Source organism: Lactuca serriola, chromosome 8 (genome assembly GCF_051521515.1).
Source record: "Lactuca serriola cultivar US96UC23 chromosome 8, Lser_US96UC23_V15, whole genome shotgun sequence".
NCBI classification, from domain to species: domain Eukaryota; kingdom Viridiplantae; phylum Streptophyta; class Magnoliopsida; order Asterales; family Asteraceae; genus Lactuca; species Lactuca serriola.
The window spans coordinates 32,479,802-32,501,938 of NC_136415.1; the positions used below are offsets into that span (position 1 = coordinate 32,479,802).

Sequence of the window (22,137 nt, forward strand, 5' to 3'; positions counted from 1 at the left end):
GTCATATATGCAACGCAATCAGAGGTCATATATGAATGTAGACATCTATCTCTCCTTATTTTTTTTATATAAAACTAACATGGTCTATTGTTGTTGATGTTGTGTATGATGGCTTGTGCTCTGTTTTTCTATAAGACGCAAACAATATATTTCTGAAAATATACAAGTGTCGTGTAAAAGCAACACTAGATAAAAGTAAGGCATAATTCTTGCTTTTCCTTATGTTATTTTTTGTGATTTAAGATTCTTAGTCTGGAACTTATGCACTCTATTAATGGGATTTCATGTGTATGTTTACCAACCTAATAATCAATTCTAAGTCTATTATTATCTCATTAGCATTGGAGTGTTTTAGTTTTACATTGAATAGTACTAACCAACCGAAATATTTAACAATTTGAAATAGTGTATTGTTATCTAATAGCAAATGTTTCTTGTATAAGAGCACATTGGCACTCAAAACTAATTTAGCAATGCATAACATGTGAGCTCTATGTCTTATGTCATTAGTTTGATGCATTGTTTGATGTCAATGTGCCTTGATCAACATCCAGACAAAAAATTTAGTTATTATGCTTTTAAGAGGAAGCAAAAAATGTTATCTGACATATTTGGTTAAATGTAATTCTCTTAGTTTGTAGAGTGATGAACACCAACTAAGTTAGCCATTTTTCCAACTTCTTTTTGAATCAATATTTAGTTTTTGTATTCTCTTTACTAGTGGTGTAACTCCTAATATGTGCCAATATCAATAAATGTATTTAAGGTTTTGAAGTTGTTAAATTGTGAATATTGTTGTCAAAAACTTAAAAACTATATAAAGATGTTGTTTCAAAAAGTTTGAGTGGTTGTATCTCTGGTTTCATTTCTAAAAATCTTTTTGTTAACTGAAACACAATGTCAAACACATCATGTTGACAATACAAAATGTAGTTCACACTTAGTCTAAACCTAATAAAGGAACCCTTTCTCATGTTATAAACCTCACATTTCTTAAAGTTTCCAATCGTAACAACTTTGTAATCGTCAGATTTTGGATCATACCCGAATCCAAAATGAACTTTTTGGAACTCAGAGAGCAAAGAACATGGCGGTAGAGTCAACACGGTGGAGAGAGAAGGGTTCCAAATGTAAATTGCAAAACCATCAAAACATGATGATTTGTAATAATAACATATCAAGCCATTCACGGATCCAATGACACTACCACTACTATCTTTAAATTGAGGATTATCAGGGATTTTAATGAAATTAGTGAGTTCACGATGTGGAGAACAAGTGGGGCGTGCAGTGAACTGACAACCATCAAAATAAGTCCCCCCATTAAAGAACAAAAGATTCTTCTCGTTGATATGCATTGAACGATGGAGGTGGGATTTTATAAAGGAAAATTTAGATAAAAGAGCATTCCAAAGTTTACAGACACACCTCATTTGAGCAAGCTGTTTTGTTAATAACCGCATGAATATGTTTGATAAAACATTGCCTGAGAGATTCTCCACAGTCGTTGTTGGGTGTCCTAGTGAAGCCATTTTTAAGTGTCAAGGTAAACTTTGGTCTTGCCTGAATGGTTATTTTTCTGTCTTCATTTAGTCCTTTTCGATTGAGAAGCTACAAGTTTACAGGTGAACCAGTTAAAAAAGGGAGATCAATTTAAAAACTCATATATTTTAACACATTTTGACTTCAATATAACGATGCGGTCATCTGCAGTCTCTACCTCAAGAACACATTCAGAACGCTCCTCCGAAATACCCTTGTAGCACTCACGGTGCGGTCATCTGTAGTCTCTACCTCGAGTGGGGAATCCAAGGTCCCCGAAGCATCCCGGAACTTCTTGCTAAGCGCAAGGGACACGGACGATCGGGTAGCCCCTGAATCAAAAAGAACATGGGCTGACAAATCATTGACCAAGAAGGCCCCTATACAAGATCATAATAACATGAGCATTACAATATAATAAACAAAACATAAATAGATCACATACCAATAACGACGTCTGGCACTGCTCAGGCCTCCTTTGTAGTCAGCTGAAATGCACGAATCTTCACCGCAGGAGCCTCCGCCTTGATCGGGCGGCCATCTGTAATCGTCATCGTGGGCCTCGACCCATGACGACAACCATGAGGTATGAAAGAACAATCCAAATTGACATCATAATTTGAAAAGTTATAAGATACATACACAATATAAATAAGATACATACACAATATAAATAATGTACTTTATTAAAACGAGCATCTCACACACATACAAATATAACTTTCAAGCATTAATGTAAGACATTGATCATACATGGAAGAAAATGAACAATTATGTCAACATAACATAAGTTTAGGTGAAAAGGTATAATCTTCATGTTTTTTACACCATTCCAATTATCATACACATACATCCCTTATATTTATTTATTTTTAACATTCCTGTGTAAGACATTGATCACATATACTTTTACAAGAAGGCAAATACACATACAAACACCAAATACAAATACAAATACAAATACACTGATACAGATTTACATAAATCATATATATAAACATAAATATACCAAATATACATACATTTAGACACATATATCAAACACACACACATATACAAATTTCACATAGATTGATACACATACATGTATAAATATTCATCTGATCAAACAAAATTAAGAAAAAACAAATCTATTGTCACTGAAAATAAGAGTGGTGGTGCTATGGTGATGGTGGTAGTCACTAGAGAACATAGAAAGACGTAGAAGGTAAAGGAAGTGATGGTATACACTTAAATCAAACAAATATTGCAATTAAGCTCACAATTTTAGTCAGAAGAGAAGGAGAAAGAGAAAAAGAAAGAGAAAGGAGGGAGGAGAAGCACCAAAGTTGTCGGTGATTCTCGAATTCGTCGCCACTAAAGTCGAGCCGTTATCGGTAGTTCATCTCCGGTGGTTCCTGGTGGTGTGGTGGTCAAAGTGATGAGGTTTAAAAGCCGTGCTTTAGCAGCATGGTGGTTCATTGGTCAAAATCGCCTAAGAGCGAAAGAGTGATTTTGGGTAGCGTAATTTAGAAATGATGGGGAAAATATCCCGATGTAGAAGATGAGATTTAGCAGCGACAATTTTAACGATGGTTATTAGGATTAGAGGCGACACATTGTGATAATTGGAGAGAATTATTTTGCGTTCAGATTTTTATGGCATTAGCGGCGACAACACCTCTTCTATTATTGTCGCCGCAATTGCGTATGCATGACAATCGAAACCCAACTGTTGGATTGAGCTAAGTGATCAAATGGATCGTCGTTTACCACTATCACTGTCGACATCATTAGCGGCGATACCTCCAATAGCGACGACATGAGAACATGGAATTCAGATGTCACCGTTATTAGTGGTACCCGGTAATAGTGAGATTTCTTGTAGCAGACCTTATATCTAAAATGGAAATTAACCGGAACTTTGATGATATTAGGGCGTTCAAGATTGGGAGAATGAAATAAGCACGTTGTAAATGAAGTAGAGTAAGGTTATGTACAGAAGAACAAAAGAATCTCATTCTTGTGATGGATTGAACAACAGAGGTGAGATTTTACAAATGAGGGTTCACATAAAAGAACATTCCATTGTGCTTAATCAAAATCATGTCCATGATGAACAACTTCAAACTGTTAGCCCCAAGATCTGTGTTCACTAGGGATGAGAGTGGGTCCAAACCCGGACCGATAGATCCGAACCTAGAAAACCCAGGAATCGGTTAACAAGATTTTTGTAGGACCGAAAACCGGACCGATATATAGGAACTGGTTCCGAGTAAGGTACCAGGAAAAGTGAGTCTAAAACCGGAAAACCCAGAAATATCAAAGTAGGTCGGATGGAACCGGGTAAAGTTGGTTTAAAACCGGAAAATCCGGGAAAACCGAATTTTTTTGGTAATTACTTAGTGGTTGAACTTTGAAATTTTTTAACTTTAATATCCCAACTTCAGGGGACTGTAAATCATTGAATATTAAACCAAAAATGACAACAATATAGTCTAAAATCATGTACAAACTCTAAACTATACGTTGCAAAAAAACCTCATGATAATTCAACTTCAAATGAATTAGATATGCATGTTTTAAAATTTCACATAATACAAAAATAAAGCTGAAAAAAAATCGCAGCTTGAATATTCTGACTTTGGGAGACTATAAATCAATGAATATGAAACCAAAAATGACAAAATTATAGTCTAAAATCATGTAGAAACTCTATATACTACACTTTGAAAAAAACGCATGCTATTCCTACTTCAAACGAATTAAGATATGCATGTTTTACAACTATTACATAATACATAGAAAGCTGAAAAATATAAAATTTTCAGTTTTGATATCTTGACTTTGAGAGACTAAACATCAGTAAATATAAACCCAAAAATTACAAAATTATATTCTAAAATAATGTATAAACTATAAACTGTACTCTATAAAAAACCTCATGTCAATTCGACTTCAAATGAATGAAATATACATGTTTTAAAATTATCACAGAATACAAAAAAACTGAAAAAACATAAAATTTTCAGCTTTGATATCCCGACTTTGAGAGACTGTAAGTCAATGAATATAAACCCATAAATGACAAAATTATAGTGTAAAATCATGTACAAACTATAAACTACACTTAAAAAAAACTCCTGCCAATCCGACTTCAAACAAATGAGATATGCATGTTTTAAACTTTTCACAAAAATCGGGTTCGACTCCTAAAACCGGTTTCGGTTCATAACACGGTTCCAGTTCTTAAACTCAGTTTACCTGGACCCAATGGACCCGAAACCTGGATTACCCAGAACCTGGATAGAGTCATTCTTTAAACCCGAGACACGTATTGGTTTTACATATTCTGGTTCTAATGGTTTCGGTTCCGGTTCTGATCCGATTTTTCGGTTCTAAATCTCACCACTCCCTTTGTTGTAGGTAACAATAGTTTCAAACAAACAACCATTCCATATATTCTTGATTAAACAATCAATTTAGATAGTTTCTACTGCAGCAAATAGCCAAATACATGTAGCCTTTAAATCCCGTTTTAAATGCAAATGCATGAATTGTTATAATTACAAGAAGGCAAAAGCAACTCAACTTTGGCTGAGCTAGTAGGGGGCAGCCGGGTGCTGCCCCTCTATCTATTTTAATTTCCTAAAGTGGGTATCTATTTTATTTCATTACGGGGACTCGATTTTCATTAAGAATGTATTGCCATTGCTTTGATCATTCTCTAATCAATAATAGGTAATATTTAATTCTTATAACATATTTAATTTTTGTAATTTATAATTTGTAATTTTATCATGATTAGTAATATGGGTTTTTACAATCATATGTAAATTATGAGCAAGAGCCATCGATTTTTTTAAACGAAAACGAAGATGTTCATGAACCACAATTGCATATTATTAGAGATAATTTTAGGGGAAGATATTTATAATACATGCCTACAACTTGAAAAAATAGTAATGTGGTAATATCGACGAGCCAATTAGTGTTGAACCGAAGAAATGACTTTCCATTTTAAACTAGTAACCAATATTTTTATTATCTTTTTACGACGTAAACCCCTGTTATTCTCAAATCCTAGCTTCACTAGTCAACAGTAGAAAAAGTAAAAAACAGACGAATTAATCTCCTTTTCAACATTTGGCTTATATTAGAAAACGTTAATCAGTTAATCGTGGCAATGCCACAAAGGTGAAACATGGAAGACAGTAAAAGAAGGGAGGTCGGAGGATGGTAATCGACGACGGTGAAGTAAGGGGAAAAGATGTGAAGGAGGGTTTTGCACCTTAGATAAGAAAACTAAAACCAAAGTAGAAAGTAGAGTAAGTTATAGAAATGGTCCATACACTTTTATTAGAACCGCAAGTTTTGTTCAACCTTTCAAAAGTTGATAAATTGTGTGTCCTTGTGATTTAAAAAAATTGCAACTTCCCCATCTCCAAGTCCGTATAAAAAGACTACATTACCCTTTTATAATTTCTTTTTCATTGTTAAAAGAAAACCGCAATGCCCGTCCCCATCCCCAGTCCACATAAATTTACAAGAGGATGAATACATTTTGGAGTAATAAAGTCTCAAACAATCACCACTCAGCTACCTTTATGGTGAGGAAATGAAACACATAAACAATATTGTATATACAATATTGTATATAATAAGTGGTTGATACAGATCATACAAAAAGTATAAAAAAATCTAATATATTTATAAAAATATGAATTATCCAGATATGTATGTTTATGAGTTACTCCGGTGACGTTGTGAGGTCGACAAATAGCCTTTGTCAGACGTTAATAGGTCTTTCTCACTGTAATATCTTTGGAAGATATCGGAAGAGGAAAGCAGTTACTCGGCTAATAGCCAAAACATGTAGGCTGTTAAACACCATTTAATAAAAGAAAATTAATACTAGTAGATCGATAACTTCAAAATATCAACCGTCTTCAAATAGAGTGTTTTATAATTTATTTTGGAATGCCATACACGATTTTCATTTTTCCATGTAGGGCCATGTAGATAGATACAAAAAAAATCTATTGGGATAGAAAAGAGAAATTAAATATCCTTCTACCTTTTATTCCTAACTACTTTTCTTCCTAAGTATTTAAGACGATGACAAGTGTATAAATTTGACATCCTAATCAAATTTAAATTAAATTTAATAACACTTGTAACCATTTAAAATAGATAGGAGGATAGTAGCAACACAAAATAAAAGGATATTTAATTTCTTTTTAATTAATTAAAAGCTAAAAATACAAATAACTCAAAATGAATCATTTATAAACAAATTAGTATAAATAGGATAATTTACATAGTATCTTGAATTCTTGATGTAGTTTCCTTATTTAATATTAGAGTTATAGAAGGATTTCAAATATACTCCATAAATACTCAAAATATCTTTCTATCGATTATGGTATGGAAATTACCAAAACTTAAATAATATGTTAAAAGCTATTTAAATAATTAGAGAAATTAAATATCCTTCTACTTTTCTTCTTACGTATATATCCACCATATGAAATAATGACCACGTGTCCTAAATTAATATTAATCTTATTAAAATATAACACTTGTGACCATTTCACATGGTAGAAAGATAAATAGGAAAAAAAAATATAGGAGGATATTTAATTTCTCTTAGTTAAATGGGTAAACATCAAAATAATTTAAGGATGATTAGAATTAAGCTTGGTTTAAATAACATGCTGAGGCTGGCACAAGTAAAAACGCATTAAGGTCTGCGATATTATGTCCGTAATGCAACGTGATGTCCGTTCATCGAGGACGCATCTGGCGCAACACATTGTGTATTGCCCCAATCAACATAAAAAAAACATCAAATTGAGAAAGCCCATGTCATTTGTTAAAGGGATAATGACTTAAAAGACCATTGAAGTTTTAAATTTGTTCAAAAAACACCGTTCAAGTATTACATGTTCAAAAAACACCATCAAACTAAGACATATGTTCAAAAAACACCAACGAAGTACTTATTCTGTTCAAAAAACACCATCTTTATGGTTTGGAGTAACTTACATGTTTAGTCCTTAACTATTTTTTTTTTTTTTTTTTTTTTTTTTTTTTTTTTTTTAATTCGGACAATCCCTAGCGTTTATATTTATTTTTCCTTCGGACCATGATCGAGTTAAAAGACTAATATACTCTTATTAGTTTCATTTAACATTTATTTTTATTACTTGTTAATTATTTATACAATTGATATATTTATAATAAATAATAGCATAAATTGTATAAGTAATTAATAAATAATAAAAATAATGTTAAATGAAAGTAATAAAGGTATTAGTCTTTTAACTCGATCAGGTCCGAAGTCGAAACAAAAATTTAAACTAAAGGGACCATCCGAGTTAAGAAAAAAAAGTTAGGGACTAAATATGTAAGTTACCCCAAACCATAAAAATGATGTTTTTTTTAACAGAACATGTACTTCGTTGGTGTTTTTTAAACATGTCTTAGTTAGATGGTGTTTTTTGAATATGTGATACTTGAATGGTTTTTTTCGAACAAATTTGAAACTTCCATGGTCTCTTAAATCATTTTCCCTTTGTTAAATGCAAAATAATATATACAGGCCCTAGACTAGGAGAACATGTACGCCTTTCAATTTTTTTTTCTTCATGTCATTACTGATCAGTGGTTATACAAGACTAAAAAATAGCCTTTCTAGTCTTTTTGTTGGCTGTTTTTCACCGGAAAGAACTCAAGAAGTAATACAGTTTGCTTGTTTCATACTTGATTACAGTAAAGTGCTCCTTTTTGCTTATTCTCTTTCTCTAAAAACGATTCTAATTATTTGATCTTAAGGGGTCAAATAATCAGTTCCGAAGTTGTATAATAAAACGAAGTATTGAATCCCATTATTAAAAAAAGTTTCAAAATACCCGTTGTGAAAAGTATTGAATCCAAATGAAAAATCACCAAAATACTCCTTGTGATTATCAGTTGCTATGCTTAATTTCCTATTATCCTACCTATTCAAATCCATGACTGTCATGTCTGTCATCTTTTAAAAACAGAACTTTCCTACAAGATCATCACCACCCTCACTCTCATTGTTCCTAATAAACACTACCCACCTAAATTAACATTATCACTAACTAGATATATATCCATTTAACAAAACAAACAATTATATTTTAAATTTAAATATTTTAATGATATATAAGAACGTTATCATAACATAATAGCATCTGGTAGTCACCTAGAATCGATTGGCTCAAAATAGACTTGAGCCAACAACAGTTAGGTCGAGGAAAAGGAAACAATTTCCTTGAATAACAATAAGGCTAGACATCTATTAATTAATAGCTTATGGGAAAGACAATCGAAACAAATCATACATAACACCAACATAATTTTAAAAAAGAACCAACACGTTCAGATGTTAAGCATATCATGCTTACAAGATAGCATGTGGACGTAAATATGTAATGCACTAAAAATTGATATTTGATGGGAAAGTAATCAAGAAACATAGCATCATGCAGAATATTTATAGATTACGAAACTGAAATCGAAAGATAAATTAAAGCAGCAGCTTATCATATCTAACGCTTGGCAGGTGCAACCCAAACAAGACTGTCAACATACCCCACAACTTTAATTATACCAAGCTGTCCACCCATAATCTTGAAGGTTTTACACTTCTCTGCAATTGGATCATACAAAGCAAAACGATCATTGGGAGCATGGAAAAGGTACTCACCATGTGATGTGAATCCATATGGATATATATCAAAAAAAAACTGTGAAAACTCATGATGTTTAACCCATGATTCAGCCACCCCATACTCATCCATCACCCACACCTCACAATCAAGATCTGCCTTTGACATTACACAAAGTTTTCCAGATAAAACTCCTACAGCATTCATAACATTCATGCAGAAACTATAGTAATCTACTACAGAATCTGGAAGAGGTATCATTCGGAATGTCTCTAAATTCAAATCAAATGCCACTATCGTTTCTTTCTTCCACCCGACATCAGTATAACCAAGCCAATGACAATGGCCATCATGGCCATCTGTGCAAACTTCATCTCGAGTGGAAATTATTGTAACGTGTGATGGAAATCTTTGAGATATTAACTCCCATGTACCTTTTCTCATACTATAAACCTCAGCTTGAGGTGCCATTTTGGATTCTCGAGGATAGCTTGTAAGCTTCACAAGTTTGTAATCATCAGTTTTGGGATCAAACCCAAACCGGAAATGGACTTCGCTTGATTTATTAAAGGGCACAAGACATGGTGGGAGAGTTAGCATGGCGGAGAGAGAAGGATTGCATACGTGAACGACATAATCATCATCATCATATGATTTGTAATAGTAGCATATTAAGCCATTCACAGATCCAATGATACCACCCCTAATATCTTTAGATTGAGGATTAAATGGAGGTTTAATGAAATTGGTCAGTTCGAGATCGGGTGAATGAGAGAGTCGTGCTGTGAATGAACTAAAGTCAAAAGAAAGTCCCTCACGGAAGAACAACAGAATCTCATCGTTGTGATGGATAGAACGAAGGAGGTGGGATTTAACAAAGGAGGAATCAGATAAGAGAGCATTCCAATCTTTACAAACGCACCTCATTTGAGCAAGCTGTTTGGCAATTAACTGGATGAATATGTCTGATAAAACTTCGTTTGGGAGGTTCTCTATAGTGGCTAGGTTTCGTCTTGAAGCCATTTTCAGGTGTCAAAGTAAAATTTCTTTTCGGCTGCAAGGTAACACACAGACCCGTTAGAAAAAAAAAAAAAGGACCAGTTATAATAAGAAGATCATCCGGTTAACAAGATAAAGATTTGTCAAGCTCTTGTATGGCAATTGGTGATTATGTTTTTAATCCTACCCTATTAGGTTTGTAATCACCATTTTGAATTACATCATTCATTTAGTTAATTAATTTTATTCAAATTTTGGTTGCTATTTAAGGTTTCTTTGAATGATTGATGCTTTCTTAACGGTTTTTGACATCAATTTTTCAATTTTTTTATAGGGTTTCCCAAATCAAAATATTACCTTCCTTTTTCTTTGGTGACATTGATCATTATTTATACGTTAATTACTTGGATTTTCAGAAATAAAGTTGAAAATTAAGGCCAACATTAAGTTGTTTTTGGTGGTACTGTTAGGAATTTTGTAAATTTCCTTTTGGGGTGAAAAGTAACTCTAAGTATTAACTTAGGAGAATCAGAGAGACATACAAAGAGCGAGAGGCGGTTACACCAAGAGTCCCGGAGGCCGGAGATGAAAGGGGCAGACTGTCGGCCAGTGGCGAGATTCCGTGACACCGATGCCGAAAAGGCAAGAGTGCGGGAAAGTTTTTCTTTAGAGATGGATCTGTTCAGTGTTCACTAACATCACAACTCTCATCATAAATTTTCAAATCCATATTCATCGGGCCCAATAAACCTAAAGCCCATCCTCTCGGAACCTAACGGATCTACCCTAACTAACTCTACAATCTACATCCATCCCCTAGTTTTATAACAACTAAAAAACGAGTTTGTCGTTGTTGGTATATGTTTTGTAGATGATCCCATAATATATATATACCACACTATTTTATTGTAAGCTTCTAACATGTTATTCTTTTTGTTGAATTTGGTAAACCTTTACATTATTGTAGTGAGATGGTGAGATTAATTATCTAACTGGGCCAAATGGTCTAGCACAAGTGTATATATAAGAATCCAAGGTAAACACTCTAACCTCACTGCTAAGACCATCAAAATGCCCATCAACAGTTCTTCCAATCCCATCTCGAAGTTGAAGCCCTTGCTCAAAATCTGAGCAACATGAGTAGTGTTGTCAGTATTCTATAACACTAATTGTTGAACATATGCCATCTTATCAATAATCCTACACACCTCAAACACAAAGCTCACCATTTTTCCTAAACACGATCAAACCATATCCAATAGAACTTAACTTGATATCCAATTTATGAAACAAAATGTTGTTTTTTCAACAGCAAATTTAATCTACTCCTAAATTACTCCTTAATTCCACGTATGTCAACCACGAGACTTGAATCCTCAATGATACGTGTCTAGGCTTATACATAAGGCCACCTCCATGGCCGGATCCACCATATATTTATATATACATTAAATGGATAAGTTGTGGTGACATACTTTGCAACAGTTTCTGGAGCGTCACTTATAACTCTGCATGTAACCCACGCCTTAGATGGAATGTCATCCACGTCTTGCATGTTACTACTTCCACTTCTTTTGCATTTTATTTAATTATTTGTTTAATGTATTTTGCATTGAAAGAGTAGACTGATTAATTTACGGTTAGCCATGTTTTCCACTTCCTAGTTTTTAGACTTTTGCATTGTTATATATTTGGATGTATTTTCATTGTTAGGAGGATGAGAAGAATTATCAGTAAAATATCTATGTTTGTATTTCTTATTTCTTTGGGAGATTAGCCATCTCAAATTGAACTTATCTTGGAGATTGACCATCTCAAATCGGTCTCTATCACTCAACCTCGAGGAGGAATGCAACACCGTATACCGTTAGGCTAGAAGCCTTTGACATGAAATAAAATGTTATATGTTAAGTTTGAATACTTTAAGAATGCGTATGAATGCCATTTATATGTCATTTTACTTGTTAAGTTATAAAACTGATTCTACAGTTAAAAAAATACTATAAAACTAGTTATCTAATTATATCAAAAGATCCAAACACTATTACTATAAGTCTATAACGTTTATTACAACAAATTTCCAGCTTCTGATATATTATGGAAAACCTGGTGTATGTTAACATGCAATCCCAATATCCCTTAGGGGGGAGGGAGAGGTTCCCTCCTAACCCGCTGTCACATCACCTTCACATCAACTCATCAACCCAATTGACTCTTTCTGAGCCATTCCGACCTCCCTTAAATAGAAAAACAGATGATGGTTAATTTAAATTATAGACTTGTTAAAAAAAAATAGATTATTATTCTGTAGTGTCTACTTTATTACCAAACTTAACTCACAAATTATTTATAAAGAACAAAAAAAAAACTAAAAAAACTTTGAACATGTTTTGAGTCATCCAACCCTCAATCTTTTTTGTTTTCTACAAATCGATCCGGTTTGAGTTTTCCCGACCCGCTATCCTCACATACCTAAGGCCATTGCAATATACACACTAAATATTTACTCTATTTTAGTGTAAAACTTGCACATCCTCTGAATATGTTTACCCTTATAAATTTATCCTCTCGAATGTATGCATTCAATATTCTACTAATTTAAACATTTCAGAGTGTTATAATGATATATTGGTTGTGTATTACTTTACTTTTAATTATAATGTTTAGATAGGATCCAATATATAAATTGTAATAACTAATAAAGATACTAAAAAATTTCTATACTAATAAAAGAGTAGTATTTTTGCCATGTGTCATCATATTAGACCTCTCAATTAATGTGTTGCCACTTGTCAATCTATTAGTTCTCAATTTTAAATTTATTAGACATTAGGTGTAAGACCCGTGTAATACACGAGTTTATTAAAAATAAAAATTTAATATCAATATTTAAACATTAAATTTAATATCAATATCAATTTTAGAGCTCTCATTAATTATGACATTTATTACATTATAAATATATCAATTCTTTTTCAAGGAAGCATTTATTTCTTTCAATATTATAACCGAAATAAGTTATGATATGTGAACAAATCAGAAAATTACATGTGGAAATAAATAAATTCTAAAAATCTATTAAAATGTCATGTGTCAAAATCAATGAGGACATGACATGTGACAGAAAATGAGTTTTATTTATTAGTATAGATCATCATTAATGTGATGCTATTTGTCAATGTATTTATTTGCTATTTTAAATTTTAAATTTATATTATTGTTTTCATTAATTAACAAATAAATAACGTCTAATATATATTAAAAATTAATTTTACATATTTATTTGAACCAACGATTATAATTTTATATAACTAATAAAAACAACTCTTAATTAATAATTTATTTAAAATAATTGATTAATAATTTTGAGTTTTTACTATAAAAATTTAATTAATTTTATAACCGTGGTTCCCACGGGTTATAAACTAGTCATTGATAAAAGAATAAAGTGAAGCATTATAAATTTTAGTGCAATTAAGAATTTTATATGAAGTTTAATGTAACCGGACAAATTGCCACACTATCTGTATGTAAACTTTTAATACGTTCCTTGGAGATGTATTTGTTAAGCCTTTTACAATTTACGGGCCAAATGGCTTAGAACAAGACTAAATGCTTTAATAGTATTTTCAGATTGGAGATTCGGGATTTTGATGAAGTTAGTCAGTTCACGATCTGAAGATCGAGAAGGATGTGCTGTGAATGGTTTGTGGTCAAAAAAGAAATTCTCCTTTGGGAAGACCAAGAGAATTCCATCCTTCTTATGGATAGAATGATGGAGATGTGATTTTACGAAAGAAGATTGAGATAACAAAGCATTCCAAGATTTAGAGACACGCTTCATTTGAAGAAGCTCTTTCGCTAATAAGCGGATGAGTATGTTTGATATAACATCGCCTGGGAGGTCATCCATACTCGGTTGCTGTTGTGGTGAAGCCATTGTTCAAATTTCAAGGTAGCACGATAAATTTTATCTTTTTGGCATCTTCAATTTGTTATGCAAAAAATGGGGTGATGATGGCCCAATAATTCCCAAATTGTTTTTTTTGTCTGGGCCCATCTCGAATACTGAAGAAACTTCCAAAGTTGGTTATTGATTGAAATTATGATACTTGATAGATCCAAGTCATGTAAAATCCAATACGTAAAGAATTCAAGGTAGTAAAGATACGTTACGCAAGATCAAACAACTCATAGCATTAAATCCCACGCGTTTATATTAATTGCAATTTCATTCAACATGAAAAAAATGGATATGGGAAACCTTTAATTTCTGAAAATACTCGAATCCTATTGACAATGGCAAACTACAATGCTTACACAAACTTCTAATTATTTTAAGTGACTGGAATATTTGTGTCTTTAAATCCATTTAATAGTGAATGTAATGTCATGTGTGACTAAACATGTGGTCTACAAGGATGTCAAGTGACTGGAATATTTAAGTATTAACAATGGAAGAACTAAGAAGTGGCATAAGAGATTGCATCACAAACTGATCTAAACCTGTCCTAGACGTTTTTTACAATATACTAAAAAATGCCCCTTATATTATTTGAAATTAAAAGGTGTTGTACAAAAGATAACATTTTATATTATTGTTAGAATTTTGTCTATATCATTGTTAACTTTCATAATTAGGTCTATATCTTTAAAAGCCTTTAAATTATATACCAAAATGCTTGATTTAGTGATAATTAATCTATTTAAAACATAAAAATATTAATTTTAAATTAGATTGTAACTAAATTACTAAAATTCATACATACAATCATCAGGGGAATCTTTTTCTTATTCACGATATGATTGGTGGGTTCTATTGTGGGTTTGATTTTTTTTTTAAGCTTGTACAAGTGTATATTGAGTTCTCATGGTTGTACTAATCCCTTGAATCTCACTCAAACTTTGTTCAATCCGTCAATATTATTGGTCGAGTTCATTCTAAGAGATATTAACCCTAACTTTGTTGTTGATTAGTTACATCTAGATTTCTATCGATATGTTTGGGATTTGTGGAAGATGGGTAATATTGTAATGTAACAACTTCATTAATTTTTAACTATAAAAATCAATTTAAAGATAATGTTTTATGTTTTAAAATGATTAATTATAATTAAATTAAGTATTAGGTTATATATGTGAGTTTGTAGGTTTTATAAGGACATACATCTATTTGAAGTCTTTACAACCTCCGATGATTGTTGGGAGTTGTAGGCAATTCTCTGAAGGAAAAAACATTTGGTATAGAAGGGGGCAATTTTCTAGAGTTTTAGAAATAAACTCACTCTCTCGACTCAAAAGAACCAAGAATGGTGTTTTAACCTGTTCAGGAGTTGAAGTTGTTTCGTCCATAGCTCATGAGACCGAGTCAAAGATGCCCGGATACACCATTGGGATCCATGATGCCTCCTAGTTGTTTTGATTTGGCCTCACAAGAATCACTTCAAGTCGCCTCACATTTGAAAAAACCATTTGGACCATCATGTCTGAGTCTTGAGGTCAATTTTCAACAATACGCACCCAGATTGAGTGGGTTTTGTGTGGTTTTCCTCACTTCCTTCCTTTTCATTGCACGTGTTTTAATGTGAGTTTTAGGTGATCCACATATCCCTTTTGCTTAATATACTACATTTGGTATGTGTATTTTTTTTCACGGGTAGCTTCTAAGACCAAATAAGAGTGTATTGTTATTCTTCAGTACTAGTGAAATGGTGTGTGAACAAAGGGTTGACGTGTGTTTTGATGTTGGGTTCTTTTCCTAAGGGTGGGTATTTTAAATTGTTGAGCTAACTTGCTCATAGCTTACTTCTATACCAATCTAAAGGCTTACCTCCAACCAAAATCCTCATGTATGGGTCCAATAATCAACCAACTTCTAGATCTGAGTCGTAATCATACTCCAAGGACCCTTAGAATGCATAAAGTTGCTAACTTTATCTATTCCTTCCATTCAGACTTGCTAAAACATGAAATACATGGGACAATAACTTAGATCTAACCACTTTATGCAATAAAGCTTGAGCCTTTGACACTTACAAAGGTCCAAAAACAATATAAGATGGTGATGATGTTGATTCCTTGCAAGCTTCACCAATGGATCACCTTCTTCTCATTCTTCTCTTCTTCTCCAAGCCAATAAATGCTTCAAAAGGTCAAGAATCAATCAAGGAATGAGGGTTAGGGTTTTTCTGAGGAAAAATGTTGTTGGGGTTGATAATGTACCCTAAAAATGACTTAGAGGGGCTTAAATAAGAAGAAAACCCTAAAAGATCATGGGCTTGGGCTGCAACAGTTCTCACGTCGTGAGCCTCTATGTCTCATGTCATGAGATCAGTCTCGAACACAATTTACATATTAACCCATGTCACGACGTGACCACTCAATGGTCACGTCGTAACACTCGATTTCCTCCAAAAACCGACATTTTGACTGCTTGAACCCTAATTTGATCCATCCTAGAAAGCGGGTGTTACATAAGGCTATTTGGAATCGATACAAGATGGACTTGCATGGTTACCACCATAAATTAGCTGGAAGATTTTATTTTATTTTTGGAGACGATTTTTTTTGTCTTTTATTTATTTCCTTATTTAGTTTTCAATGTGCCTTTAGAATGTAGTTTCCTTTTTGAAGTTAGTTTCCTTTTTGTAATCATTTGTAAGGCTATAAATAGCCCCCTTGATCATTTAAAAAATTATTAGAAGAATTTTGTTAAAGAATTTTTGTTCATCCTTTCTCGAATTATTGCATATAATTCAGATTGTGTCATTATTTGAGACACGTATCTCATTTTCGTGGCTTCGATTTCAAGTCAATAGATCTTTTTGTTATCACATATCAATTAAATGGGGCTTTCCTGATCTTGATAGAATTCAAGTTAATAAATAGGCCTTAACTTGTTTTCATCGATATTCAATATATAGATCTAGATTGTCTATCAAATCTATCATTTTTTCGTATTTTTCTAACGTTCTTGTTCTTGTTTCGTTGTGGTTAGAAGGTTCAAAGACCAAGAGAACTCGTAAAGGAAAAGAGAAGATTTATTCTTGGGAGTCCTTGAAACAGAAACTTCGGAATAGGTATGTACCAACCTATCATAGGATGACCACCTATAGGAGGATGGCGGATTTAATGCAAGGGAACATATCGGTTCTTTCCATCTTGTTGATTTTAGAGTTTTGCTGATCAAATCATGAATTTGGCTTGTGGGCATCGTGCGAATACCAATCCCAATACAGACAGATAATGGTCTTCTGACAATCAGATTGAATCCCTATTCACAAGTTTTGGATAAAATCTTTAGGTCACTATTTTTGGAATTTTGGCGAAACTCATTCTTGCATTGTCTTCGATTGGCTCGCTTGTAAGAGATGCTTCTGAAGAAAACTTTCATATGTTATAATCATGTAACGACCCGTCTCTGGTATGTTGCTTCCATGGTATTTATTTAGAAGTTTTCAAGAGGGACTCGGCGAGTCTATAGCCCGACTCGTCGAGTAGGGACGGGATTTCGAGCACGTGTAAGTCGGCGACTCGGCGAGTCCATATTCGGGACTCGGCGAGTCTGCCTGCCAGGAAGAAACCCTAAATCCCCGGGTTTTCTCATTATTTAAGCAATGTTATGTGCCCCAAACTCGCCTCCTTCACCCTCAGAGAGCTGTGAGAAACCCTAAACCATCCCTTGATTGATTAAAGTGTTTTTGTGTGAATTCTTGGAGGCTTGAAGAAGAAAAAGAAGAAAGGACCAAAGAGAAGAGGTGTAGAGCAAAGATCCAAGGTCAAAATCAGAGTTCATTGAGGTATTTCTCGGAATCCTTCTGTTTTATGCTTAAAACCTCCATTAGAACACTTCTACGGCTAGTTTGATGTATTTTCCAAACCTTATAGTTGTATGGATGCCTTAATAGGTCGAGATATCCCTAGATCTGTTCATTTAGGAGTTGTAGAGCCCTGATCTATTGCCTTTTTGAAGTTGCTTTGCACGAGAACCCTAGATCTAGCCTTTATTATGCTTTTTGAGCCTTCTAATCTTCATGGATGCTTATGGGCACGTAAAGATAGAATCTTTACGTGTTAATCGAGCTAAGGGAGCCCATATCTATAAGTTTTATATGTTGGATTCAAGCAGAATCGAGTTTAGAGTAGCTACATGCAAGCGACTCGGCGAGTCGGATTCAAGCAGAATCGAGTTTAGAGTAGCTACATGCAAGCGACTCGGCGAGTCGGAAGAACGACTCGGCGAGTCGAGTCGCGAGTCCCCAATTTTTCCCCTTTTGAGTGATGACGAGTGGGGACCAGTGAGTAGTAGAGTGGACTCAGTGAGTTGAAGGTCAAACTCAGTGATGGAGGGACTCGACGAGTTGTTCATACAACTCGGCGAGTCAAAGGCAATCTTCTTAGCTCAAGAACAACTCGTCGAGTTGTTCATACGACTCGGCGAGTCGGATGCAGATAGCCTGAGTTTTTGAATCGAAAGGGAACTCGTCGAGTCGATGCCATACTCGACGAGTAGCAGCGAGTAGGGTTGAGAAGTGAGAATAGGGACTCGGCGAGGCAGGTCAACTGTAGGTTGACTTTGACCGGGAGAGTTGACTTTGACCAGGGGTAAAAGAGTCATTTTACCCCAATACAGTGATTAGTATCTGATTGAGTGTGTTTATGGAATTGTAGCCGGGGAGATACCGGAGCAGCAGCAGATAGCTTCCAGAGCCATACACTCAGCAGCCAGTTCACGAGGTGGGTTTCCTTCCAGTAGGAACGGGTCTACGGCCACAATGCCGACCCGTTTAGTTAGCAGTAGTTCCGGACTTCAGTCCGATGCAGTAGTTAGAGTGCTTGATGTCTTTGTGATTCAAGCATGTTTTGTGTTATGTGTTATGGACTTCAGTCCGATGCAGTATATGTGTTAGGTTAGTAAATACGTGTTTATGTTATGCTATGTTCAGACAGTTCCGGACTTCAGTCCGATGCAGTTAGTTCCAGACTTCGGTCCGATGCAGCTAGTTCCGGACTTCGGTCTGATGCAGTCAGTTCCGGACTTCGGTCCGATGCAGTTAGTTCCGGACTCCGGTCCGATGCAGGGGACAAGGTCCTAGTCAGTTCCGGACTTCGGTACGATGCAGTTAGTTCCGGACTTCGGTCCGATGCAGTTAGTTCCGGACTTCGGTTCGATGCAGTTAGTTCCGGACTTCGGTCCGATGCAGTGGGCAAGGCCCAGTATGTGCTTATTTGTTATTGTGTGGTATGTGGTAGTTTGGGGGAGCTCACTAAGCTTCGTGCTTAAGGTTTCAGTTTTTGGTTTCAGGTACTTCCGCAAGTAAAGGGAAGAGCTCAGGATGATGGCATCGCACACACCACAGCTTCAGTCTTTGTCCTGGGAGTTGATTCAGTTTTCTTAGATATGTTTGATACAGTTGTGACACAGTTTTTCTCACAGTATTTTAGTATGGTTTGAGATACGCAGCGTATGGTTTTATTATATGATACTCAGTTTTTATGATTTTTGTATTTTAAAAATGAAATTTTCGGGTCGTATTTTTAGGATGTTTCAAATCAATAATGCATTTTAAATGTTTGGCCACTACTTTTAAAACTTTAAGAAAATAATATTTAGTATAAGACGATTCTAATATATTATAAGCAAGTAAGTTTGTCCAAAAAGGAAAATGGACTTAATAAGGTAATTAACTTTTCGGTTTGTTCACATCTGGGTAACTATCTTTTTTTTATACACATCATGGTAATGAACTTTTTGAAAGTGTTCACATATGACCATTATGACCAGTTGTAGTAGGTTACATCCGGTCATAATAGTCATATGTAAACACTCTAAAAAGTTTATTACCTAGATGTGTAAAAAAAGATAAAAGTAAGAGTAAAATACATGAATGGTCCATGTAGTTTGGATAACTTGTACGTTTGGTCCCTAACTTATTTTTTAACTTGAATGATCTCTACTGTTTATTTTTGTTGGACGTTTGGTCCCTATCTTACTTCAAGTTACTAAATTGCCTTTTTTAATTAATTTTCTTATTTATGTAATTGTTCTTTATATATTTTAATGGAAATTTCTTCTTATCAGTGACATATATTAATTTGGGCCAGAAATGATCTAAAACTGTTCACCACTCTTTATGTGTCATGGTGTATTTGTGTTGTATTGGAGTTAGCATGATCTAAAACTGTTCGCCACTCTTTATGTGTCATGGTGTATTTGTGTTGTATTGGAGTTAGCTCCAGTGCCACCAAATGCACACTATGCTTGCAAAAGTTTAATTGACTTTTAGCATGAACGGATCCAAATTGCCAAAAAAGACAAAATAACACATTGAAAGATAACACCCACCTCCTAAGCTTTCTTATCAGAAACAAACAAACAGTTCAAATCTTAAAACACATAATAATAACATCCATCCTTTTAGCTTCTGATAAAAAATTGCAATGCAGAGATTCTGAACAAGCCGATCTACCACTGAGGTGTTAACCAAATTATTGTTAATTGAAAAGGTATGGATACAAAAGTAGAGATGATATGTTGCTTAGCCTTAATGACCATCCACCATCCGTCCATCCCGCTAAAGTATCTTCAAATCTGCAGTCGAGAGATGCTCAAATCACGCTCAATAGGTGCCACTCAAACAAGACTATCTACATACTCCACATATTTTGTGTCATCATTTGCAGCACAAATCTTGAATACTTTAGTCTTGGATGCAATCGGATCATACAACGCTAGAAGACCAGCAGGACCATCATATAAATAATCATAAAAAAACTCATTCTGTGATGTGGATCCATTTTCAGCGTCTCTAATTTGAAAAAGAAACTCACCGTGTGATGTGAATCCATACGGTATAATTATATCAGCACTAAACTGAGAAAGCACATTATGTTTGATCCATGAGTCAGCCACTCCATACTCATCCATCACCCACACCTCCAATCCACCATCTATTAAACATGACATCACACAAAGTTTTCCGGCCAAAACTCCTAACTTATTCCAACCTCGATAAACATTGAAATTTTGAATAACACTTGTAAGAAGCATCTCACTAAATTTCTTAGCACCCAAATCAAAAGTAACTATCCTTTGTTGCCTCTTGTTCTCACCAATGTAACCAAGCCAATGAAGATGGCCATCATGGCCATCTACACAAACGTCATCTTGTTCAAAAAACCATGTGATGTGCGATGGAGGCCTTTGAGTGATTGGCTTCCAGGAACCCTTTCTCATACTGTAAACCTTAACATGCAACCACTCTTCAACAACACAAGAAGTCAAAGATAAAAAGTTTGCAAAAATCGGAGCGATGTTGCCCGGTGGTCGGAGAAGACTTATAACTTTAACCACTTTATAATCATCAGTTCTGGGATCAAACCCAAACCGCAAGAAGGTCCATCGGATGGCTTAGAATATGGTGGGAGACTTAACAAGGCTGAGAGACAAGGGTTCCAAATGTAGATAACAGAATCAGGATATCTTCCATAAGAAAAGCATATTAAGCCATGAACAGATCCAATAGCAAAGAGGTGCTTATGTTCAGATTGGGGACAGGCCCGTCCCAGAGGGTGGGCGATAGGGGCGACCGTCCAGGGCCCATCTTTTAAAGGGGCCCAAATTTTTTATGGAAATTGTTATATTTAGAAGATAATACAAATAATTTTCTTTTAATTATTGATTTATTATAAAAAACTTGATGACATTTGTATTTTTAAGGGCCCATTTTTTTCTCTCGCCCTGGGCCCAAAATATGTTTGGAACGGCCCTGATTGGGGAATAACGGGGAGTTTGATGAAATCAGCGAGTTCAATATCGGGAGATCGAGAAGGGTGCGCTGTGAATCGTTTAGGTTGTGCTGTGGAGTCAGAAGGAAATTTCGCGTTAAAGACCATGAGAATTTCATCATTGTTATGA

At 34.4% G+C, this 22,137-nt stretch overlaps 2 protein-coding genes and 1 long non-coding RNA gene across 3 annotated transcripts; 1 reads left to right on the forward strand and 2 right to left on the reverse strand.

Annotated features, from left to right (window-relative positions):
• Positions 1-806: 806 nt before the first annotated feature.
• LOC145066768 (F-box protein CPR1-like) lies at positions 807-1,532 on the reverse strand. Its single transcript, XM_079014042.1, has one exon. The coding sequence runs from the start codon at positions 1,530-1,532 to the stop codon at positions 807-809; it is 726 nt and encodes a 241-aa protein (XP_078870168.1).
• A 7,379-nt stretch (positions 1,533-8,911) lies between these two features.
• Positions 8,912-10,879, reverse strand: LOC145069481 (F-box/kelch-repeat protein At3g06240-like). The gene is made up of 2 exons (XM_079016407.1): positions 10,763-10,879; positions 8,912-10,275 (listed from the first exon to the last, which is right to left on the reverse strand). Exon 2 carries the CDS (start codon positions 10,242-10,244, stop codon positions 9,102-9,104), a length of 1,143 nt encoding a protein of 380 aa, XP_078872533.1. The 5' UTR covers positions 10,245-10,275; positions 10,763-10,879; the 3' UTR covers positions 8,912-9,101.
• A 7,058-nt stretch (positions 10,880-17,937) lies between these two features.
• Positions 17,938-19,659, forward strand: LOC145065804 (uncharacterized). The gene is made up of 3 exons (XR_013688526.1): positions 17,938-18,019; positions 18,891-18,956; positions 19,525-19,659. It is a non-coding gene; the product is annotated as an uncharacterized LOC145065804 (long non-coding RNA).
• The last annotated feature ends 2,478 nt before the right edge of the window (positions 19,660-22,137 follow it).

What these genes read in the sequence shown, in the direction of transcription:
- LOC145066768 (XM_079014042.1), bottom strand. Translation starts at nt 1,532, where the DNA reads ATGGCTTCACTAGGACACCCAACAACGACTGTGGAGAATCTCTCAGGC.
- LOC145069481 (XM_079016407.1), bottom strand. Translation starts at nt 10,244, where the DNA reads ATGGCTTCAAGACGAAACCTAGCCACTATAGAGAACCTCCCAAACGAA.